General features: G+C 38.0%; 1 protein-coding gene across 6 annotated transcripts in view; it reads right to left on the reverse strand.

Moving 5' to 3' along the window:
* The window catches only part of UMAD1 (UBAP1-MVB12-associated (UMA) domain containing 1), an 85,630-nt gene that overhangs the window by 31,884 nt on the left and 36,164 nt on the right, over positions 1-17,582 (reverse strand). Inside the window, exon 2 of one of the 6 annotated variants that reach the window (XM_075143700.1) lies at positions 5,071-5,165. The exons of the other annotated variants lie outside the window; for them this stretch is intronic. Within the exon in view, the coding sequence (XP_074999801.1) occupies positions 5,071-5,107 (37 nt within the window). The 5' untranslated portion in view covers positions 5,108-5,165. The remainder of the gene's footprint in view (positions 1-5,070; positions 5,166-17,582) is intronic. 6 annotated transcript variants of the gene reach the window in all.

Genomic DNA, 17,582 nt, shown 5'->3' on the forward strand with positions numbered 1-17,582 from the left:
CTGTCTCAGGGTTTCGAGCTTGCAAAGTTCTGCAGACCAGAAGCACAAAGATTTCTGAATTCCCCAAAATCCAGTGGGCAGATTGTCCCAGAGCTGAAGTAAAAAATTTTCCAGGTTCTGTGGCTCCTTACCCACCTGCTCAACGTCAAGTTCCCAGGCACGTCCGCCCTGCACATGTAATTTTTCTGCAGAACATTTTCATGCAATAACACGATTAGAATAGAATAAGTATCTGTTTCAAAACACAACACACAGAAAACAGACAAGGCCACCCTACAAAAACAAACCATGCACATCTGGTAACTCCCTTCTGGCTACTATTTGAAGAACTGTCAGTCAACCTGTAGTGTGAACACTATTAACCTAAGGGTGAGTTTTCATAACACAGCTGAGTCAGGCTAACAGCTCGGTGCTGCCAAAAGGAGCAGTCCTGCCTCTCCTCCCAGCCCTGATGCTCCTGCTGTTTCCTTTGTGGTGGCTCTCAGAGTCTCCTGAGGTCTTGCAAGCCACCTCAGCTCACTGAACTGGTTAAAAAAGATAAATACATACTCCCTTCCTTGCTGGGTTAGTTTTCTGCCAGTTTAGTGAGCTAAATCAGAGACGTCAAATGAGCTGGCAGAGCTGGCACAAGGATGATGGAAAGTAATCCTGCTTCCAGGAGCAAGAAGGACCTGTTCTTCAGACAGTTAACTGGCTCAGCTGTCCTGTGGAAACATACCCTATCATACCACCAGTCTTGCTTTCCATCGTGAAAAAACAGAAGGCAGTATTTCAGATCTAAATGTAATCTCCACTCTAGACATTATACGAATCAACACGGAAAGTTTCAAAGGTGTGCTAGCACTCACATATCAAAAACATACTGAAATTCTTAAACATACCAAAAACCCCAAACAATTTATTGTATTAGGAAATGCTCCTTTTTGTTAATATCAGTAGGCTGTAGGAAACTAGAGATTAATACTTATTTTTAGTTTTCTTCCTTTTCTTCCTAAGGGTCAACAGTGCAACTAGTTTTCTGTCTTTTGCTTTCTCCTCATAAGAAACTTGTTTTCACTTTCACTTTGGCAGCCCCAGAGAACCAGACAAGTGAACACCCACTTACACAAAGCTGAACTGCTGTGTTCAAGGAGCCATCCCTGGAAGCAAACAGCATTAGTCTGGATGACAGCTCTTTCAGGACTTTCATAAAATGGTGTTAAGAATTACTACGGGCAAAGTAATTTTATGAAAAATCTGAAATCTTACTTGGTCAATGCAAAGATCCATCCAAGTATTTAATTTTTTGCAGGTATAGCAGTAAAAAAAGTAGGTAAGGTCACGCAATTTTTATAAATTCTGTTTAAGATGCCCTTACATGAACCCTGAACGTGAGGAATTTTGCAAAGGTGATAATCTTTCCGATTTCTAGCCATACTCCTTACCACCTCCATTTGGAACTCAGTACTCGGAGAAAAGCACAGACCAAGAATGTCACCCTGCTGTCTCCCTATAAAACAAGCCAACGAATAACCCATCCCATGCACAAAGGGCTGTGTTACCAGATACCTATTCAACTGGTTGAAATTGGCAGATGAAATTCTAGGTCACAAAGACCTGAACTCCTGTATCTGATAGGCAGCCGCTATGGTAGATTAATGATTTTCACAAAACAAGAGAGAATTCAGTTTCCACGATGCAGTTACTGCTTTACATGTGCTCTACTTGGGAACATGTCCTATATTCAGAACCTGAAATCCTCACACTGTGATCTGCCCACAATCATAATGTATCCTGATGTGCAGAAAAACTAGAAGGAAAAAAAATCCAGGGCCATGAACACAAAACGACACTCCTTTCTTCCCCAAAGACACTGCCTCTGTCTGTAAGACAAAAGATTTCGTATCTCCTTTGAGCAGAGGCGAGGACCACAGGCTTAGTGCCTAGAGGTTTACACACTCAAGCACTGCAGCAGGACAGATACCGTACATGGTTGCCATCAGACCAACTCACTGCTGCCAAAATGGGTGGACCTGTCTTTCCTCTCCGCTCTGAGCTCCTGCCATTCCCCCTGTCCATTTTGAGGACAGACTGGCTCCTCAGGGCCTCCACTCAGCTCTCCAATCCAGAAGAACTGTTTCAGCTGGCTGAATTTGCTCTCACCTTAGTAAGCAGACCTGGCTCCCTATCAGGTATCTGAATAGTACTGTGTGATGAGACACTAAGAGGCAATCGAGCAGCTCACCAATGCCCATGGATGTGTTTCCATTCATACCTCCCATTTCTGTCTTCCCTCTTACTTTACCTGGCTCCATCACTCAACCCCTTCGAACCAATTCACCTTACTAGAACAGCACAACACGAACCCAAAGAAAGTTCACAAAATTGCAGAAAATTAAATGGCAAGAGTGTAGAGGCTGAAGCGGGATGAAGGAATTGGCCCTCCCTCAGGAGGGCAAAAGATCAGCCCAGCTACATACAGAGCTAGCCCTAAGACAGGATGATTTTCTCAACAGAGCAACTATTTCTGCATGCAATATGATCAATCATCTTTAATCATCGCCTGGATAAAGGTGACGTTGTGTAAGACTACGCGAGCTGATATAATCGCTCACTGCCATTAAGGAGGGGAATTCCTCTTCCCCTCACTCGAAGGCCCTGCCCTTGCACTGACTGACAAACATCAGACTTTCTGCTTATTAACCCGTCTTTTTCTGGGAATTCTGCTGATTCACAAAGTCCAGCAAACACCGGAGCTGGGGCAAGTAAGATTCACTGAAGTGGAGGAAAGTAGCACCTTTGCTTTTGGGTGGCAGCAAGCTGACAAAATCAGATTATCCTCTCTCACAAAACCACTGTTGGCCAAACAACTCTTAGATGAGTAAGATCAGACTTGGGAGAAGACAGCATACAGGATTTTGCCTTTGAGATATCCCACACTGCTTAACTTCAAAGTTTTTGTGGCTAGAAAAAATTCCTTTGCTTTACTGTCCTGCCCCAAAGGGATTAATTAGGAACAAAGGCCTCAAAACCAACCAGTCTCAAACTTTCTAAGCAACTTGGCCTGTTGTGAATTTGTTAAAAGGTAGGCATGGTGTACAAATGCAAAGAATGTTTCGGGGCTAATTTATTGGGAAAGGGGCACAGCTGCAACACAGACCCCTAAGTTAGGAGATCAGGCTCCCCACACAGCTATGGTTAAGAGGCTTCCCCAAAAGGTGACCAGGAGGCACCGATGTTAAACACCTGCTCCATACACAGGAAAGCATCTTTCCATCCAGTGACTAAATTGGAAGAATTGCTCCCAAATGAAGACATCTGAAGTCAAACAGTGACTATAAGTGACCTAATCCCTGATTTCTACACCATTCTCCAACATGAAGGGTAGACCAAACCTAGGCAGCTGTTCTGAAAGGCTGCGATCAGAAGAAAAGCTCTGATACAGCGAGAAGAGTTTCAGATACGGGATGTGAGCAGGCCTCTAAGAGCATTCCAGCAACTGAAGAGATTTGGGGGGGAAGAAAATGCTCTGGCACAAGAGACACTCCAACTCCCCCTCTAGTTACCTGAGGTCCATCCCGTATTGCAGCCACCCTGCACGTGTTTCTTTTTAGGCATCAGTGCAGGTGAAATGATGCCTGCAGTGAAGGAATGAGGTGGGAACAGGGGTCTCTGTCTTAATCATGGGAAGATCCATGATAGAAGCACCAGGGTACAGGAGTCGAAGCTTCAGCTGGACTTCAGTGTATATGTTGAATGAAGGTGTAAGACAGGGATTCTGAGTTTGCCTTGCTTGAATTTGTTTCTAAATTAATAAAAAACATTGTAAAATGTAACTGGACTACAAGTGTGTTCTGAAGCATGATTTCCTTCTCCCATCTGCTTCTTTAACCAATTTACAGTTATAGTTGCAATCAAAAGTAAGGAAAATACAATATATCTTAGAATTAGTGTCTCTTTATTACTGTCCCAGAATCCCAAATTAAAAGCTCAGGACAGACCATAGAAACATTACCGCTGTATTAATACCCAATCAAACTTTTTCAAAACTTCGTCACAAGAGGTCTCGGATTTAAGAAAGGGGCTCTCAGCTGCACACGTGCAAATAATGACTTTCTTTCACCATGTTACTTCTAATGCATGGGTGGCAGGTGAGTATATCCAAAGCTCGAATCCCCAGCAGCACATCAGAGAATGGAGTTCAGAAAACAACCTGACCACCTTTTGATCCACCACGTATGAGCTTAAAATATCCCAGCCCTACCAACACTCTCAGTGTTCCCAGGGGTCCAGCAGGAAAACAGGATTATTTTCTTATCTCAACCCACATGGCATGGATTTATTTACCTGTATTAACCTGAGACCAGGCTGTTCTCATCTGAGGTCTGCATTACCTACCATCCTCCTAGCTTGCCTCCCACAAAACTAAGTGTCATTTGTGCTAATCGGTGCTAAGTGAACCAGAAACGAGAGAATGGCAGGGATCCAACTGACTCATTAATACCAGCGTAACGGATTAACCCTTTTACATTGTCTTCCCACCCCCCCCAATTAGTCAGCATCAAAGAGGTTTGAGACTGCACACATCAGAAACATAAAATGGGACAAAGTGTTTGAAAACAAAGGAGAACATCTAGGAGCAACATCATATTCTGCCACAAGGACTGTTATTTTCGTATTATTTGGGAATAGTATTTTAAAAGTTAAGCCAAACTTTAAGTAAAAGGCAGCAAGAGAGTGGAATAGCTTGTCTGGAGAGAGCTAAACATTCTGATCTGTATAATTAATCCGTAACAAACTTGTCACGTATATGAAGAATGTATAGTTCAGCATGAAACATACAACTAGCCACTCCAAGTTCAAAATAGTTATTAACTGTGACTATAAAATTACTACAAAATGTTAAAACTCAACCTTTCTTTGTTTTTTTTTTTTTTAAACATATGGGCAGCACTTTCTGATTTGTGATGCGAAACAAGATATTTTTGGTTTAGTCAAACACTGCTTTTTAGAAAAATCCCTTCTAAAACAAAATGTCAGTCTGAGGTTTTACGTTATACGAGATGGAGCACTTATTTCCCCAATACTTACCTGCTTTAAAAAGTTCTTCTAAATGTGTAACTGCCATAACTGCCACCAAAGATTAATGGCTCCTCTCAGTGCCCCCCGGTAGCCTTCTATTCCATCTGATAAAATACAAGTGTCTTCTTAAAATACAATTTAAATTTCTTAAAATAAGCGTATATATGAACATGTGACGTATATACCTACATTCAGACAAACAATGCATCCCAGGCAATTTAAGAAAGAGACCTCAACTGTATTTGTAATAATGTTTTTGGAAAAGTGGGGCATTTCTCATTATGCGGTTATGTAAACACTTCACCAAAACCTGGATTATTGCACTGTATACCTTGAATGCTAACGCTGAAGACTTAAACCCTGTTTTATGCAATATATGTAAGAACATCTCTACATAAAATGTTTCAACGTGTAGTAAATTCTTGCCTGTATAAATGCTTTTCATCCTTTTAAAAATTCAGTTACAGTTTAGTGAATATTCTGCTTTTAAGACATCCATCCAGCATTTATATTTGCTTCATATAGTCTGTCTCAATTATACTACAGCTGTCTCACAGGGCATAGCTGGCCATCTTCATCATGAACAACCACCACAGAATCTGAAGTTCTTGATTAAAAAGCAAATGGTTTTGTGAGCCAAGCTAAAACTACCGCAGCTGCTCCATTTCACAAACCAAGTGCCATTCAGCTGCGGAGAATGGCACCGACTCTGAATTGTTCTTCCTGAGAGTTTTCACAATAAAAACAAACCACACTACTTCCAAATTTTCAAAGACTCAAAAAAAAAGAGTCTTCACTATTCTGAAAACAAGTGTTTTCTTTTTACTCCGAGCTTTTGATTTCTACGTCAGTGTTCCTCTATGAATAAAAAAACAAAACCAAAACCAACCCCTCCCCCAAGCATACACACACCATACGGGTTCCTGTAGACACTTTTAATGACCATCCACAGGAAGTTTGCAGATGTATTAAATAGGAACTGCAATGCTTAACTTTTAAAAAAAAATCAAACCAAGATACTGCTAATCAGCTGATCACTACTGAAGCTATTAAATATCATATTCAGTGACAGGGTAACTAATGGAAAAATAATAAATAATTAATAATAATCATTATTACTATTATTGATATACATTAACACAATGATAAAAAATCGTAATTTCCTTCATCAAGACAAAATATCAATCCACTCCTGATCACTCGCTCTCTAAGAACATACATTTCTCTATGACATACGAAATAGAACAATCTCATTACAGTGAAGGTGCAACAAATTAAGTCATAATATGTAATTTGGATCAAAGTCATGTTTAGTACAACTTGCAATGCACAACTTTTGTATGTGTTGCCTCGCTTTTTTAGGTAACCACAACAAAATGTAAGCGTTCATAATATAAAAAACGTAAGACACCCAACACATATCCACAAAAATGGTGAAGGAGAATTTTTTTCTACTTTGTTGAAACCAAACTGTTACAGAGGTTTCCTACAATATCCCAATACCACTTTCTTGGTGGTCAGGCTAGCATGTGTCCAGGAAACTTTACAGCTAAGTTAACATTTATACTTCAAAAATAGTGAATGGTTAGTCAGATTTTTGTTTTTTAGTTATTTGATGTCTTAGTCAAAAATAAATTGGATGTATCTGAAAACACTTCCCATTTTATTCAAATGAAAATATTCAGGAGTTTTCCCTAAACTAATGTTGACTGATGCAAAAATTGGAACCAACTCCTTCAAGGTGTTTAAAATCACTCATTTTCCAGTAATGAAAAAAAAAGCTGAGCTGCATTAAGGATTTTTCTTTAAAATATTGTCTGTAGCTTCCCTATCACCATTTCATTTATTTTGCCTTTATCCCTATTGTACTTGAGCTAGATTAGAAACATCAGGTTAAGTATAGACTAGACATTACACAAGGCTTTAGAATATTACAATTTTTAGCATATAAAAGAGGAAAAACCAAAAACTTAGTCTACCTTACTTTTTATTCTACCTTTAGGTGTTGAAAAAGGTTTGATTTTGTGTTGCCAATTAATGAGGACTGGTTTTAGGCTACATGTACCACTGCAGCCTTTTAGAATGATTACAAGCAAATTTTACCTACTTGTTGCTTTTTTAATATAGTCTGAAAGTAATAACTCAGGACAACAAACTAACAACACTGAATATCTTTTGAGTATTTCTTAAAAAAAAATCTCAGCATTTTAAGAACTAGTTGGTGGATTTGGCTTCACAAGTCAACACACTCCATATGAAAAGGTTAACAGATTTGTAAATTGTTTTTAAAGTTTTTTTTTAGTGTGTTCTGTAAACAAAAAAAGACACTGTGAAAGATGAAGAGAAAGTGAATGTTTATCTGCAAATGATAATTTCCAATTTCAATGGAAACACTACTTGGAAAACCTTATTTGTCATAGTACAGAACTGATTTGTTTGGGGCTTTTTTTTGTTTGTTTTTTTTTGTTCTTCTATAGACAAGTTCTGACTCTAAGAAAAATAAGGCTTTATAATGGCCTTCCCACAGCTCCTGTCACAAAGTTATTGTGCCACTTCCAGGCTGTTTTTTTTTTTAAAGTCTTTGAGGTGGTTAAATTCAGCACAACATTTGAACTTCTTGAAGCAAAACTACTAGTTTCATTTTAGAAGTTACTCCTTAGTAACTGTCAAACTGTATGTTCACTTTGGTAAGATTGCATATAAGATAGCTAAGTAATGAAAATTCATACTTCTAGGAACAAAAGTTAACGATTTGAATCTACATTTCATTTTTACTTTAGTATATACACGTATCCAAAGGAAGAATCCTGCCCTACTTCTGATTTTCAATTCTGTTAGTGGAGAAGACAGGGAAGACGCAAGCTGTCTGGAGGCCACGCAAAGTGGCGAGGAAAAGACTTCATTTCAGCACTCACCAAATCCAGGCCAATGGACCCAATGTGCTGGTGTTCCCCAGCCCTTCCTCTAATAGAAAAATATTTCTGCAATTCAGGTATTTGGAGAATTACTTCTCTACACATTATGACCCAGTGAAGAGACAGTGTTTAAAATTTTCCCTAAGTACAGTTTCCAGCAATTTTCAGGCCAGGTTAAGAATGAGAAAAGCAAACTGAACCATGTTCAACACAATGCACGCAACAGCCCAATGCACACAACAGCCCCTCTTTCAGTCTGGTCTTCTAAGAGGAACAAGCAACTCATTTCAACCAAACGACAGAAGGATATAAGTCTTAAAAATTATTACATCTTCACAGATTTCATGAACAAGGCAGCTGTGCAGACAGAAATTAAGCCTCCAACTGTAGAAAAACCTTCAGCTAGATTTTGCAATAAATTACAAGAAAAATCCCTACGAGTCGGGACTACAATAATTCCAGCCCTCCCAGAAACAGCAGTGTAATTCTCACTCTCAATAACTTTTTTTTTCGGTGTTTTCAGGATAACTGACATATAAGGAGCAGGGGGAGGGAAGGAGGAGGGAATGAGTGGACCTACATAATGAACCTATATTCACTTTTTTTTTTAGTTTCTTCAAAAAGTCATTTCTCATTGTACTAGATCTCCTAATACTGCCTACTTGAAAAAGTTCTAGGAGCCTTGTCTCCTCCAAGCCCTCCAGTGTTTTTATAAAGCAGCAAAGTTACTTATTTGCTTGCTGTTCCCCTGTTTGAATCCTTATTTTCAATCACAGATGGGCCTTGTATTAGCAGCAAAATGTCTCACTTGAATTCATCAGGGGAGAGGGTGCAGGGGAGAAAATCATTACAAGTTTTTAATGAAAAACCCATTTGATGTCTGTGTGCATATCACATGTCACCATTTTCTTATGGCAACTGAATATTTCTAGATGGGGAGAATAAGAAACTTAAAAGAAAGTCTAATCTTTAACAATCTAATAAATGTTTCATCAAGAACATTATCTAATCTGGAGGTTTTGAATTAAAAGAAATGCAGGATTAGCTTTAGGATGCAAATTAAAGAAAGTTGTTTTAACCATAACAGACTATTACGAAACTCCTTTTGTAGTTTTTACTTTTCATAGTATTTTCCAATTCACTCAGATGGAAGACCTGCTACTACAGCAATGTTAGTAAGATAAATCAGGTGACATTCCTTAAGGGCTCAAAAGCAAGCTAGCTAAGGAGCATGTAAACGAAGGTCAAAAATCAAAGTAAGACCTCAAAACTTTTTTGAAGCAACTTTTTCAAATATATATTCTTCATACACAGCTGCTTCAAAAGAAAGCTAAACTTAGACATTTAGATATGTAAAATAAAAACTAACCGCAATCAATATACTTTCACGAACATCAAAATGCACTACGCGTATACAGCAGTCATTGTGTTAGTCATTTAGCAGGTCTGAAAGTTTGTACTGGGTATCACAAAGCTATAAAGTGCCTTTTCTGAAATCCCAACTATTTAAGATTGACAGGGATTTTGTGACAAAGTGCAAGGCACAACCTGCAAAGTCTAGATCAGAAATAAGACCAGAATCAGAAATAAGCAGACCTAACAGTATTTCAAGGGGCAAGAGGGAGTATTTGGATTCAATTCCCACTTTGATAAAATATCCTGGCAGTAATGGAATCAACTGGATACTATCATAACCTTTGTTAGGAAGCAAATCTTGATAAATGTTTTACACAAGCTAGATACATTGCCATTTACTATGAAAAACATTAAAATCCCAAGCATTTCCCTCCCACTTAGTATTGCTATATTTTAAGATTGAGTTCTGACTGAAATAATCCAGGATTAAAACCATTTAAATCATATGAACCCTTTGTTCTCAATCATCTCCCCTTCCATTAATTTGAAAGTGGCAGTGCTGATACTGGTATTTGAAAGAGTATAATACCACCAGATTCAAAAGCTACAACATGTTTTCCATTACAAAAACCCCTTATAAAAGTCCTTTTCAGTGTGGACAACTGAAAGAAAGAGATAATTTCAAGAGGCAATAGATTAGCTTCAGTACTACCACACTAATATTATCAATAAATGGATATAAATGGCAAAGCAATGCCAGTTTCTTCTTACTGCAATGGAACATTTTCCATATTGCATAATGTTTATCGTCTTCTTCCCTTATTATTGATCTCCTACCAGAGATTACAACATTCAGGACATGGGGGACCAACTTAGAGCAATGGCTGTGTAGAAAGTCAGGATATGTTTTATAGCTTGCATTTTTTATTGATAATGGTAAGGTGATAAAGTTTTTTTTTTTCCCCACACAGCATTTACTGACACAAGTTTGTTCTGAGACGGTAAGTAAGTCTAGAAACAGGCACTCCGAATGGCAAGGTGAAGAGCTGGAAGACAAGACTGAGATATAGGGCAGCAGAGAAAAGCAAAAGCACAGTGCCTTTGTAATATAGCTTGCGTGTGAAGACTTTGGTCTGTTATGCGAGTCACCATCCTGGACAGGTTTCCACTTTCAAATTTCACAAAGACACTCATCACCCAGTTTGCACAGTGACCTCCTTTTTCCAGCATTAGATTGGTGGCCAAGTGGCTTCTGCACACTTTCGTTCATACTTCTCACTAAATTTGCACCGTTTCAGAGAACTGGCAAGGGCTGATTTTACCACTTGCGCATTGTAGAGATTAGAGGAGTGAAGTAACTAGTACACAGAATCAGCAAAACACTGTCTGCAAGCTCCCACTTAACTAATAAAACATTTGTTTAGTGATCAGTTTATGTTTTAAGTCTCTTCAATCTAATGAAGCAATGCAAACATGAAGCTACTGGTTTTGAAAGGACTAAATGTTTGGAAAAGTATTCATTTATTTATGGTACAGCACAAAAATGTACAATATTGCTGCTTGGGCCCATGTAAAAGTTAAGGCAAATGCGAATCAACATTTGGGAAGACTATCTTCCTTCGGACTATCAGACACTGCTTAAATCAGTTTCTCTAGATGGCAACATTTGTCTTTGAGGGCTATTGTTAGTAGAACAAAAAAGCAACCCCTTCGTTCAATACCTTTTGTCTTATTTTGCTCTTACTGAAGCTCTTCTATGTATTTTTATCTCCCAGTTATGCCACTTCCTTTCTACACTCTTCTTACTACTCTCCATCTTTGCTCAAATATTTGTTCAACAGCAGCAGAACACCTTTGCATTTTAACTGCAACTCAAAACACATGACCTCTGAATCGTATCCCAAGCTGATTTTGCAGAGTATTTACCTGAAGTAACATGATTCTGTTTCTTATAAATTATGTACTATGCAGTCATTCCTACCCTGTAGTTTCAAGACAGCTAAGCCAAGGTAAGACCTCACTAAAGGAGCTGGTCCTTCACACTGTCTCTGCTGTTCATCTGATGCTTTGGCGAGACAGGTCAGTTTATTAAGCAGGCAGGAAACCCCAAAGCATTTGTGTCGGGGGGGTGACTTGTTTTCCACCAGCTTAGTGAAATAAATCAAATCATCAAGAAATCAGACAAGTGGCTAGACTGAGTCAGGTGCAGGGGAGAAGAAGCCAGCTCCTTTCGGTGACAGTGATCTGTTAAATGAACTCATCAGTCCTATCTGCACCTTAAGTGGAAGCCTCTTGGGCAAAGCCCCATGAGATTATTCTCCCATTATTCATAAATTATCTCTCTTTTTTTAAACAGAAGGATGTTGTAAGAATGGCACTTGAAGCTAGTACTAGGCTGTGCCTCAGAAAGGGGGTGTGTGTGAACACTACGGACATTTATTGCAGATCAACTAAAAATCAGCAATTCACTGAGCTCTAAAATTTCATCACTTATCACACATAATGCATCACTGTTTATTGCACAAAGTTTTAATATGCAAATATACCAATCAAAAAGCACCATGTCTTTGGCACTGGAAGTCAGCCATTTTATATTAAATATTTGTGATGGGTATCTCCAGAGGCATATATGAAGCGTTGTTTTCAAATTCTTCCTCTTGCTTTGAAATTATCCCTAAGTAGAATGTTTCTTTAAAATTCTTTGCAGCAGGAGCTGCTGGCATTTTAAAGTTGCAATGGCAGAGTAGTATCCCCACAGAGAAAAAACTTATTAGAGCTCTGCTGAAAATGAAGTAGGGGAATTTAAAAAAAATCACTTTATGCATGTCCAATAGAACCCAAATTACTTTTTTACATCGCAGCCTGGGATTTAGTACGAAATGTCACATTGTGCATACCCTAAATTTCATTTGCATTTGAATCCATAATTCCTCAAGATATCAGTACATTTTCAGCCTCTTAATGCCAAGTGTTTTGAGGCATTCACAATTTCCAGGATGTTGCCACTGCTCCCCAGTATTACACTTAAAGTACTTCTACAGTGGACAAATATCTTAAAACATTGCAGAAGAAAAAAACAGCTGTAAACATGCAAACCAAAGGCAAACCAGTAAAGTTAAACATTAACTGTTGGACAAGGTTTGTATGCATATATCTGACTGCAGCACCACTAGATCAAGCATATTGCACTCTGTATATGACTGTTGGACTAGATTGCCGTGACTAATGAATACTGTGTTGCTGCATTGGCCCAGAAGCAGATATAAAAAACACTGAAAAAACCATCAACTCAGACATATTTATTTTACTTTTTTTGTGCTCTGAGAAGGATCACTTTACTTAATTTCCAGCAAGTCCATATTCTTACTGGCAACATTCCTCTGTGGGTAAAAGAGGCGATGCAGAGTCAAGTTATTCTCCCCCCTCTCCCTGTTCCCTCCTTATCCACTGTTTCTGGAATCGATTTACATTAGCATTCATCTCTCTATTTTAAATGAGGCCCGATATTTTCTTTCTTTTTTTTTTTTTTTTTTGTTGGGTGGGGAAAGAGAAGAGGGAAGGATTTGGTTTTTTTTTCCAAATAACCAGAGGAGTAATACCAAATTACGTATGCTTTGTAACAGGACTACTGAATATCTATTTGGCATCAGCCTTTCTCAAAATAAGCCCAATTCAAAATATTGCTAAGCAGATCCCCGCATGTTCTGGGGAACTACATGGAAAGTTGTACCTTTCCCAACAGCCCTGACATGTGATGTTTGGAAAAGCTGCAGAGAAGTAAGCCAGAAATTCCAGATAACAGAACATTTCCAGATAATGTTATTTCTTCCCTTAATTGTGTTACCCTTAAAATATCCTTGTATCCTCTCATGGGGTTTGATCCTGGTCCTATGAAAAGTAATTAACTTCAGCGATGCAAGATCAAGCCTACTATAAGAGGAGAAAGGTTCTACTGTCTATATACTGAAAATAAGCTTGTCACAGGTATCCACATGATCCAATACAAGGAATTCAATGAAGGTACCTAAATTGGAGCCTAGTGAGTTTACATGGTCACTGAAGCTTTCTGGGGCAATTCAAGGTATTTAAGTGGAAGTGCTAAATGCTTTATCATAAGATTTTACTTTATTACAAGAGCTTGAGGTCTTGATTTGTTTATAACTGCTTGCTTTCTGCATCTAACACAATGCTGCTTTGCCTCTCTGTTTATCCGACTTAGATCACTTCCATTATTCTGGTACTGAGGAAAAGGAAGGGAAGAAACATTAATCATATCCTTACTAGCTAACTTTGAACTGATAATCTGAGTTTTTTACAGTTAGTTTGAATAATGATGGCTCTGTGTAGGTTATCAACCCTACAGTTACATTGTACATGTTATTTACCACAACATATAACTAGCTGTGTTTTGTATATGTGCTTGTTTTATACAAAATAGCATCACTCATATACTATTTAAAAAAATACTAAAATCTATCAATTATGAAAATGTACAGAGATAGATTTTTTTGCAAAGAAATATGAAGTCAGTCCCTTCTGGTTTTTCAGTTAATGACTTATGATCTATTAATTGTCTCAGTTTTGTGATTCTTTGTATAGTCTTTATGCTGTAGAGACAGATGATGTTTCTTTGTTAAATGCTTTGCTGTTTCCCGTTGTGAGAAATTAATTGACTGTTACTATTCAAGTCCTAACAAACAGCATTTCTACTGTCCTTTGCTAATTATGCCATGCCCACGTTTTACATAGCATTTCACACTACATTTGTTTTTCTACTTTATATTTTAGGGCAGCTTATTTGTAAGAATGTGCATTTATGTTCATATTATCTTGACCTAACAGACCAGATCTGATTGCTTTTTAAACGTATGCAAATAATTGGCTTGGAAACCACACACAAATACAAGTGCTGCATTTAGTGTGAATGCAAGAAAAGTTAAATTGGGCTGGCACTTTAAATAAGCTTAACTTGCCAGTTTAAGTGCATGTTTTGCTTTGGGCCCAGTAACAATACAATGGACCTACTATAATTGAGATAGTAACAATTATGTCTACTTATCTCACTGAAAAACAAGCCTAACCTGCTGGAGAACCCAAATAGTAGACTATGTTAAATGTAAAATGGTGGTCAAGGAAGAGTGAAGAGGGAAATATACCCAAGATGACCTCTTAATATTCCCACACATGCTCTCAGACAACTACCAGAATAAAATTGTCTCTCAGTTAGAGTATGGACAAATAACAAGCAACTTTTAAAAATAATTGTAGTGGTGGTTTGTTGTAGTTGTAAAGGTCTAAGAACTCAGGCAGGACAAAGTCTATAAGCAGAGGTAATGTATCTTCTTAGATCAACGAGAGTAGACAGAAATATTGGGCTTTGGGTCACAGAAGTCCTTTAAGCCTAAAAACAGAAGCAATTAAGCTTTGAAAATGGAATATAAGTGCAAAATGACTGTCTGGAGTTCACTACAGGTTTGCACATAGTTTGTAAGTGGTATCTGTTATTTTCTCTAACGGACATTAAAAATCGTGGCCTCAAGAAAGATCTTTGTTTTACAGCAATTCTAAATCCCCATCCCCTACTAACCTTTCCCTCCCACAAAAATCTGGGTCCCTATCACCTTTCCTCCCACCACCACTAGCTCTTCCTCTCCTTTCAAAAGCATCAACTCTCTTTTCTTTGCAGGATGGTTTAGTTTACCTACATTTTGAGCAACTGTCTCGGATGCTATCTGGCTGAGGAGCAGCAGCAGTGCCTTTCATTTTCACACCTGAAGAACGGCTGGTGTCTCCAAAAAGCTAGTCTAGTTTGTCTAACGATACTCATGGCTAATAGGAGATACTACCTCTGCCTATAAAAGTTGTCCTGCCTAAAGGCATTTTACCAAACAAACATACAAAGTATGTAAAATAAAACCTAAATGAATCAAAAAATAATTCTAAAAGACAAACTCTCTACCAGTTACTGAGAGATCAGGTTACCTCAGAGTTATATATGTTCAACATTTCCTTTGAGAAGCACAGGAGAAATACAGAAGCTTTCAATATAACATGTATGTTCTCATATACTGTGGTTTAGGGAGAGAAAATCTGAACTAAAAATTCAAAGACTAATCTGCTTTTGAAACACGAGGCAAATTCAATTAAATTTCTGCAATTTTAAGTTCAAAGACATTAAAGCAAAGAATCCATAACATAAGGCAAAGATCATTTTTAAGCACAGAAAGCAAAGTACAGTCACATCTTAAACATTTCTATTTTAAAATAGCCTGTTGTCATTAATTAGAGCCGTTAATATGATGTGTATGGATAAGCAGTTAACACAGTGTAATCAAGCCTTAACTTCTGCATTTCCTGAGTTCGGTTCTCGGTTCCATAACTCACACCATCTGGCCAAAACCTCAAATACAGTCTCGCACGTTATCGCAGTAAGGATATCTGACACCAGTTGGAGCAGCTTGAGCAGTTCCCATCCCCACAGCTGCTGGTCACCAACCCTGCAGACCAGCCAGCAGAAGAAACCATACTGATGTTCTTCAACTCTTTCCAAAGCAAAATTTGCCCTAGAAAATACTGTGACTATGACTTGGAGAAAAATTAATAACAGTTAGTGTAACTAATTGAGTTTCCTCTATTTTAAAAGGTAGTAATAGCCTTAATATAGTGGCTGATTACAAAAAACCTTCACAGGTAACAATTCAGTCTGAAAAGCCAGTATTGAAAAAGCTCAAGCATATGCTAGTCTGGGGCATGATAATCCAAAGTCCATACAATGGGCATGTATCAAACATTCTGCTGAGATGACAGTTACGTTGAGAAAAATGGTTTTAAATCTGTCATGGCTGGCAAATCACTGCATCAGTTAATACAATAACTCTATAATTACTCTATGTAATGCACAAAAATCTGTAGTCACCACTAGTCTCTACAAGTTGTCCCTTTGCATGGTGCGGGCATCATTTTAGCTACAGCCATGAAGATTTGCTCCGGATAACTCAATTACCAAATTATTGCTGATGCCAAAATCATTCTGAGCTCCTTTTCTGACTACACCTCACTGCCACCCTTTCCACATTAGCTCCTTACTCTGAATAAGCCTTCACTATTTGTACTACTGCTATTTTTGTTTTCCAATGTACCCATGAAGATAACATCAGCTGGTTTCTCTGATGGACTCCCAGATGCCATCAGCCATACATGGGAAAAATTACAAAACAAAATTTGTAAGAGTTTTCAAGACAATTCCCAAAATTCTTCTCCCTGGAACACATACACCAGGTCACCATTTAGCAACAACCACCCCAGTTTTATTTTTAAGAAAGAAAAACCCTTCACAATCTTTCATATTTTTCTTGATTTGTGCAACTCTTATCTAACTTTCAGATTACAAATTCTTGGGACAGGGACTTTTTGTGATATGCGCACACTTTCCATAACACTGAATCATAAAGTTGGCTACTAGACAAAACAAAGTTATTACCAAACAGGAATTACTACTATGCAATGATTTTGTTTAAATCAGAGTTGAAATACAGCTTTTATTACAAAGACTAAAGGGTGGGATGAAAAAGAGTAAGTAACTGCAGCTGCAATTTTCTGAAAGCTATATACAACTTCTTTTTATTCCATCCCTAAAGTGAAAAATGTCTTGATTTGGCCTTTAACTTGTCCATGTCCAAAGCAGAAATTAAGCCAGTCTATTACCTTGTATTTCCCTCTAATGGACTGTTTCTTTTCAAGCTATAGTCCCTGTACTAACACAGTAAAACCCTGCCCTCCCACCCTCACCCCCCCCCAAAAAAAAAAAACTGTTTTGCTTCAGCAAGGACTTCAGAACTAGATGCTCAGAAAATAATCCAATGTCCCTTCCTCTAATGGCTAGCCAGCAGGAGTGTTCAGGCACAGTGTAATTACTCCTCCACTATACCCAGCACTATTGCATTAAACTATAATTTAGTTGATCTACTTCTTGGAGTCATCTATTACATTCTGAGTTCTGTGGATAGTGATAGGGCCATAAATGAAGCTATAAAAAACCAAACTCTTATCAGCTGGACATCTATTTCTAGTACATGAAAGTTTAGTAAATATGAAGATTTATCACTTGAGCAATGCTGTATGAGAACATTGTTTATACAGTAAAGTGGAGGTGATTTTTCTTTCATTCTGTAGTTTCCTTCATTTGCTACTTGCACACTGATTGAAAGTTGAACTGGCTACAGATTTCTAATGTACATGTATTTCTCAAAG

The sequence above is a fragment of the Calonectris borealis genome, chromosome 2, assembly GCF_964195595.1.
Source record: "Calonectris borealis chromosome 2, bCalBor7.hap1.2, whole genome shotgun sequence".
Taxonomy (NCBI): domain Eukaryota; kingdom Metazoa; phylum Chordata; class Aves; order Procellariiformes; family Procellariidae; genus Calonectris; species Calonectris borealis.